The following is a 7,909-nucleotide window of genomic DNA, read 5'->3' on the forward strand; positions in this document are numbered from 1 at the left end:
ACGACGCGGCCGACGGTCTGCAAGTTGCACGCGATGCCTCTAGACTGACGTCTACTACACCGAATCGGCCAGCGCCTTCCAGATAGGTACAAAACACTACCAGGAAGTGCCAGACATGCTTGGAATCACTATGGTGCTCGAATCGAACGGCACTCCAAGGATCTGTGCCCCTATTTTCTTGTTCAACTTGTTATACATCAACAAAAAACCCTACTGTTTGCTTCGTTTTCTTTGTTTTTTTCCTACCTTAAATGCATACAAATCACAAAGTAAATACCTACACTACTTCATTCCAAAACATAAATCTCAAGAAAGCAAAAAACCTACTTGCCAAGGAGATCGAATACCCTCTTCAACCCCCTCGCTTCCTACATATCTACCTCAAGCACCGGTTCGGGGAAAACCCTACTCCAATGCTCGATTCGAAGCGCGCAAGCACTGAAGGCTTGAATCCGTTAGTCCCAGGAACGGAACCAAAATGTGGGAGCTTTCAGTCAACCGCCGAGACCCTTGGACCGCTTATTGTTTCAAGCGTTCCAAGCCGAGCACTAATGGCTACCTCTCACATAGCCGATGCGCAATGCCTACCTTACGGGTGTAGTGAGCTTACCTTGATGTCGTTCGAGTTACCTTCTCTCCCGTGCACTCCGGTAGCTCCACGATCCAAGTGCAAGCTTCAAGTAAGCTCCATCCTCAAGCTCCACACTCCAAGCTCCATTGCCGCGAGCAAGAGAAGAGAATAGAAGAAAAGAGAAGAAGAGAGGAGAAGATGGAGAGCTTCTCCTCCTTGGTTCCTCACCCTCACATACTCACACTCCCTCTCTCAAGCACAAGCTCAAGCAAGCAAGAAGAAGAAGAAGAAGAAGAAGATAGCTACTTTTGGCCACACACAAGAATGAGCTTCTCATTCACTTTTCAACTTTATATACAAAACCCTAAATCCCTTTTGGGCGGTCATCCCCTTTTCCCCTTTTTACATGGCCGGCCGTAGCCTAGGCCCTTTTTCCCATTGTCCTTCTATCTTCTTAGATTCCTTTCCACCGCCTGTCTACATTTACAAATTGCACGAGTGAGAGCCCAGCGCTTCTTGAGTTAAACCATGATGTGCTTACACTCTTTTACAAAAGTTTTGACTTGCGCTTTTCCTTGTGCGCCTTTCTCCCTTATTTAGGACTCTTCTCCTTGTGCGTCTTTGTCTTCTGTTTCTCTTTGCCTTGGCCTTTGTCTTTGTCTTCTGCTTTAGCTTTTCCGGATTTTCCACCTTCGTTCGTTTGAGGGTTAACAGAGGAGTGGAAGGGAATCATGCCAAAAATATTTGGAAACACGACACCTGTTGGTATCGATGGTAACATCCCTTTTTCATGTTCTTGTCTTGTATCTAGTCTCTCATCACTAATATCCACTTAAATGTTTATTAATAAACTGAGGACGGGAGAGATCTCGATCACCTTCTTATGCATCACCCTCATCACCATGTGGGTGGGTTCCTCCTCTAGATGAGCATCTTGAACACACCTAGTTGCACACGGGTGCACATGTGGACATGCAAATACACACAAAAATGTACAATCTCAAGCAAACACTTGGTTGCACATAGAGAGAGAGAGAGAGAGAGAGAGAGAGAGAGAGAGAGAGAGAGAGAGAGAGAGAGAGAGAACGTATTTGGATCGCTTGATGAATAGTGGTGATGCGGAAGAAGATGCAAGATTAGTCTACCTCATGATTGATCCCATTTATTCAAAATCATTAGCATTTTGAACACACCTAATTGCACACGTGCACTTGCACACATGGACAAACAAACACACATCATACACTTGGTTGCACACACACACACACACACACACACACACACACACACACACACACACACACACACACACACACACACAGACACAGAGAATGTATTTGGATTGCTTGATGAATAGTGGTGGGGTGGAAGAAGATGCAAGATTAGTCTACCTCATGATTGACCCCATTTATTCAAAATCATTAGCATCTTGAACACACCTAATCGCACACTCGTGCACTTGCACACATGGACAAACAAACACACATACAAATGTACAATCTCAAGCATACACTTGGTTGCACACACAGAGAGAGAGAGAGAGAGAGAGAGAGAGAGAGAGAGAGAGAGAGAGAGAGAGAGTGTGTGTGTGTGTGTGTGTGTGTGCGTGTGTGTATTGGGATGGCTTGATGAATAGTGGTGGTGTAGGAGAAGGTACAAGACTAGTCTACCTCATGAGTGACCCCATTTATTCAAAATCAATTTTCACTTAGAAAGTGTCTTTTTGAAGCTCAAGGATTGAGAGGTCTTAAAGAGTTTTGTGGAGGTGTTTAACTTTCTAAAGCCACAAGGAAATTAATCATTAATGTAGATGGTATAAATAGCAGATTGAGAAGAATAGAATATCATATTATAGTTGTCACTCAAAATTATTCAATAGACTTTCAAGTTTCCTCATTGTGGAATCAAAATTGATTTGAATGCATATTGTGATTAGGTAATTGTATATTCATTGATTTCTAACTTTGGATCTTACATATGAGGATATATAAGAAGAGAACATTTGTAAACTATTTAGAGCAATTAGGCATAGAGTTAATGTCATGTGTGCCTAGAAAGTTGTATATGCTTGGTGAGTTTAGTATTTTCTTATTAAATTTGGAGGTCCAACCTTTCGAGTGTGGATGAATGTGCCATTTGTGGACATTGGCTTTTTAAATGAAATTTAAAGTAGCATTTTATGACAAACTTAATCTTCCTTGACCATAAGGCACACGAGGTATGTCTTGTGTGAGGAGTTCTTCATTGAGACTAGGAAGATAGTGCCTACCCAACATGGCCAAGGCATTATGTGTTATTCTAGAAATGCATGATAGGAAAACCTGTGTTTGATTATGAGATGTACTCTTTTGAAAAAGAAGTACTTAGGGAGCAAGGAAAGTCTCGATCGATAGGGAAACACACTCTTTTGAGAAAGAAGTCCAATTCAATTCCTTGGGAAGCAAGGCAAGACTAGATCGATAGGGAAACACAAAAAGGGAGGGGCATATGAGCTTTTGGATATCCGAAAGCGTCGATTTTTTCAGATCAGCCTTGTTAGAGAGCGCATTAAGCCTTCTCTCCCATAACGAGAGAGAGAGAGAGAGAGAGAGAGAGAGATGTTAATCGAACGGAAGAGTACAGAGACTATCTATCCAGCTGCTTCGGCAGCAGCAGCAGCTGCTGAAGCGTCGAGAGTGATAGAGCTGTCCAACAGTGACCAGGTCATGCCCCGCATGTACACATCGGTGCTTTTCTTCTTCGAGAAGGGCAGACCTGAGGAGGCCGAGGGGGAGGAGGCGGCGATGGCGGCCGATGGGGTGCTGAGGCGGTCCCTGGAGGAGACGCTGGGCGTGTTCTATCCGTGCGCGGGGCGCTACGTGGAGCGACGACGGGACGGGGGCCTGGACGTGGAGTGTGCCGGGCAGGGCGCCCTTTTCTGCGTGGCTATGGCGGACTGCAGCGTCCGCGACTGCATACGCAGCTGCGCCTCGCAGCCCTCTCCCGAGCTGGCTCTGCTTGTGCCCGAGCCCCCCTCTCCTTCAGACTCCATCACCCGCCTTCCCATCCTTGTTGTCCAGGTAACCTTACGAATGACCTTTTACAAAATTAGGCCTTTCGCCTTTTGCAAAGCGTTTCGTATGACCTGCCCCCTTTTAGTTCTAAGTTTTAGTACGTTACTTAGCTTAACAATCGAACCCCACCATATGAATCCCTCCACTTAAGGAACTTTGTCTAACATTGCATGTTTCTCCAACTAACCTACTGCATACCTAGCTTATTGCAGCGACGGATGCTTATGCAATGGACACCTGTAATCCTGATCCCTCATTGCAAGGAGCTAGGTATGGGGTGGCTCCATTGTAGGAGCTCATGATGTTCACACTATCATGCATGTGCAATCTTGTTCCTCACTAGACTAGTGCGCGTGGTTTCACTACAAGAGCTCATAATGTAAATGCCACCCTCATGCCGAGAATCTTGATCCATCATCGGGAGAAGCTAGGTATGAAGTGGGTATGTTGCAACGTGGGATACATAAGAGTTTTTCAAATCGACTGCACCCCTCTTGATAGGGTCTATATATACCTCACTTAATAGTTCAACACTACCCACCTTGATGAAGTTGGCGAGAGTGTTAACATGTTGATATGATTGTGTCACCAAATATATAGAGGCTAATTATTTGAGCTCACTTTTGCCTAATAAAGGGACAATTATGTGACACTTGTGGTGCTTGCCATAAAACGTCCTTTCATGTTTCTAGAGAATAGAACCCAATCAAAGGGCAACCATGATAAGAGAGCATATTGTCCTATTTATGCGAACATTTATGTGGCATTTATTCTTGGACTCGTAGTCCAACAAAAGGTGGTACTTAGTTGAGAACCTAGAGTGCCACTTCCATGTCAACCAAACCATAATAGAGGTTATTTCTTATTGAATCGGCATGTCAGCACTTGTAGGTTCTCAAATAAACTTCAATAGAGCATGCTAAGTGTAAGTTTGGTTCATATGCTTTGGAAACACAAAGAATTAAGAGCTTACCTTGGAGGGATGATGCCAGCTAACTTGTTTACATTGTTCAAGATCCTATTGCAACTTGCTTCCTTCTTGGTGAACATTTCATTGTTTCTTTTGTGTCCACTTTAATTGACTTATTTATCATAAACTTAACTATGAGGTTTCTATCTAGGACCTTGTGAGTAGGCAAGCCACCTCATTCATAATTTATTCTCTACTTTTTAGGAATCTTTTTAAAAATCTCATTGATAAGTTAGCAATTGCCATTTGTTGAATGCAATTTGTTCGAGAGTCGAATACCTAATGAACAAAATAGCTTCAAAGCATTACATAACTTTTGCTAAAACTTATGTCGCATAAAAGTTCCTTCTTGTCATCACATCCTTGAACTATTCATTACTTATTAGTGTACTAAGTGGTCATCATTGTTGTCATCACATCCTTAAGCTACACATAATCTATTAGCGTGCTTTTTTATTTATAATTAAAATGTTTGCCACAACATTCACTTAGTTCAATGTTGTTTCTCGCAGTTGTCCTTGTCTCTATATTTCCAAAAGGCTTTTTCGTTATTATTTTATTGAGCTTCCAGGGAAATTTCCTTTATTTAAAAAGTCAGCTCAAATTACAAGCTAGGACACATTTAATGATATAAAATCGAGTGAGTAAATAGACTTTGTGCTGGATCGTATTTCATAGAGATAGAGATGGTAGGGTATGAAAACATCCCCCTGAGAAAAGAAAAATAGATGCGATCCCTATCGACAACGTGGGAAAATGCAGGTTACTCACTTCGAAGGTGGAGGCATGTGCGTCGGGATTCAGATGCATCACAACCTCTGCGATGGGATGTCTCTGGCTCACTTCATGCAATCGTGGAGTGAAGGGGCTCGAGGCGAGGCCATGTCCCTCCTCCCTTCTTTCGATCGCGGCCGCCTTCTGGTTGAGACCAACGACATCATGCACAGCCCTCCTCCTCTTCCTCTGGACCGCCCCGAGTATCAGACCACCATGCCTGCCCTACCCTCCTCTTGGCCCGCCATGAAGTCCAAGATCTTCTCCTTCACCCCAGCCACCATCTCCCTGCTCAAAAACAAGGCCGGCGAGGGCCGCAGCGCCTCCTCCTCCTCCTCCGCGCAGAATCAGCACTTCACGGCCTTCGAAACCCTAGCAGGCCACCTATGGCGGTCCATCACGCGAGCCAGAGGCCTAGACCCTGCACAAGAGGTTCGGCTGGGTATGGCGGTGGACGGCAGGCGGCGCTTCGTCCCGCCCTTAGACGAGGGCTACTTCGGCAATGTGAACTTCTACGGCTGCACTGCCGCGGGTGCTGAGGACCTGGTCTTAAACCCTCTCTCGCACGCCGTAGGGATGGTGAAGGAAGCCATAGCTAAGGTTTCTAGCGAGTACATGAGGTCTGCTCTAGAGTGGATAGAGAGGCAAGACTCGCCTAAAAACATCGTGGCTTCCTTTTGCAACCCTTTTACTGACCTCGCTATCACAAGTTGGTCGAGGTTCCCTTTCTATGAGCTTGTTGACTTTGGGTGGGGGAAGCCTTCCCTTGTGAGGATACCCACTTACGCATTTGATGGGTTGGTAATTTTGCTCCCTTCCCCCTTGGGCAAAGGCCATATTGATGCTTTAGTTGGGCTCAAGGTGGAAAACATGCAGAGGCTTGAATCTGATCCTGAACTTGTCCCCACCTAAGTGAGTGTGCAAAAATGCAAGGGTAATAGTAGTGATCTCTCTCGGTGACTTGTTCATGAGCCTCACCATGTGAGTAGCCTCCACTTTTCACCTCGGCTTCTATATTACCAAAGTTTAGGTTGGATTTCAATTTTAGCAATCTAAATGCATAGATACTTCCCAAGCATTCCAAGGAGGCAAGTTTAAGACATTGCTCTCTACATTTACTAAAGCTTAGGTTGGCTTTTAATTAAGCAATCTTGAATATGTGCATAGGTACTTCCATGTATTCCAATGTGAGTGTTTCATGTCTTCAACTACATTTATGTAAATGTATTAAGATAAGCATCATTGGAGAGGTTAGAAAGTTGATGGAGTTGAAGTATTACAACACATGGACATAGATGTATGTCATGCAACATAATGAACCAAGGGTCAAAATTGCTTCAAAACCTCCTTAATTTACTAACATTTCCTTGATACTCAACTAATGACCTTAGTGCTACTAGTGAATTTTACTTGCATATGTGCTTATTCACAATGATTTTTGTCAGTATACGAAGTACATATCTACACACACGTGTAACTTATGGGTGTGCTTCTTTAGACACATTTGATGCTCATGTAATTGATTAGACTCTCATTAGATCAATTACTAGATTCTAAGGAAAAGTATGTTAGTCAAGATTGTGCCACTTGTCTCTTGAGTTATCGTCTTCTTCCCAACTAATGATCTCCAATATTTCATGATAATCAGGTGGTCTAGGTAACTTCATTAACCTAAGTTGCTTATGTGAATGCTTTTATTTGGCTAGTATTGCTAGGGGAAATCCTCCACTAGTTTTGGACTTTATTCTTCTTTATGCTATCAATCCTCCCATTCATTGGTTGTTTCACCTACTCCATAATTCGTATAGTGATCCTTCTCTCTCCAAAAAAATCACACACACACTCACAGAGGAGAAGGGGAAGAAGAAGAGACGGAGAAAGACATGACGAGATAGTCCAAATGCATGCACATTGTCATGAGCATAATATTCAATGTGAATGAGAGAAGATGGTTCACAATTTTCAATGCAAATACCATATTTAAAAAAGATCTAGCTCGAAGATGGGGAGTGTTTAATGTGTTTTAAGATGAGCTCTCACTCACCAATTTGATGGCCTATAGAACTTGTACTATAATGTTTTAAACCTCAACCTTGTTATGAAGGGGTTTTGGTCAAGATGGGTTCAAACAAGAAGATTGATTATATGGCAAATTTTTTACCTAGATGAAGAGAAAGTGATTGTGCACTATCCTAATGGAAATGACTACATTTGATAAATGGAATATTGCATGTGCATATTGTTGTTATTGGTCTACAAGTGATAGTGAATTAAGTATTAGTGGTGACATTGATATCAACATTGAATTCCCATTATTAGAAATTATGGAAATCTTGTATACTAAAAAAATTGATGATGTTTGATTCTAATTTTAACTAGTGCTAAAGTTTTTAGCATTGGCTAACATATAGTACCATAAGTTTTTGTTCATAAAATTTCAAGGGGAAAATATTTGCTCATATTTCACATACTCCTAACACTAAGATAGTTCATATGTTTCACATATTTTACATAGTAATAAACATAGAGGCAATTAAAATC

At 42.6% G+C, this 7,909-nt stretch overlaps 1 protein-coding gene across 1 annotated transcript; it reads left to right on the forward strand.

Annotated features, from left to right (window-relative positions):
* Positions 1–2,496: 2,496 nt before the first annotated feature.
* On the forward strand, positions 2,497–7,475 carry LOC148019628 (shikimate O-hydroxycinnamoyltransferase-like). Its single transcript, XM_087699724.1, has 2 exons — positions 2,497–3,630; positions 5,357–7,475. The coding sequence occupies exons 1-2, from the start codon at positions 3,169–3,171 to the stop codon at positions 6,278–6,280; spliced, it is 1,386 nt and encodes a 461-aa protein (XP_087555850.1). The 5' UTR covers positions 2,497–3,168; the 3' UTR covers positions 6,281–7,475.
* The last annotated feature ends 434 nt before the right edge of the window (positions 7,476–7,909 follow it).

This window comes from Lygodium microphyllum, chromosome 19 (assembly GCF_053477565.2).
Source record: "Lygodium microphyllum isolate KBCC chromosome 19, Lygodium_microphyllum_v1.1.10, whole genome shotgun sequence".
NCBI classification, from domain to species: Eukaryota; Viridiplantae; Streptophyta; class Polypodiopsida; order Schizaeales; family Lygodiaceae; genus Lygodium; species Lygodium microphyllum.

Excerpts from the sequence above, each read along its gene's own strand:
- LOC148019628 (XM_087699724.1), top strand. The coding sequence starts at position 3,169 with ATGTTAATCGAACGGAAGAGTACAGAGACTATCTATCCAGCTGCTTCG. Across the intron at positions 3,631-5,356 it reads TTCCCATCCTTGTTGTCCAG|GTTACTCACTTCGAAGGTGG; the intron begins GTAACCTTACGA and ends GGGAAAATGCAG.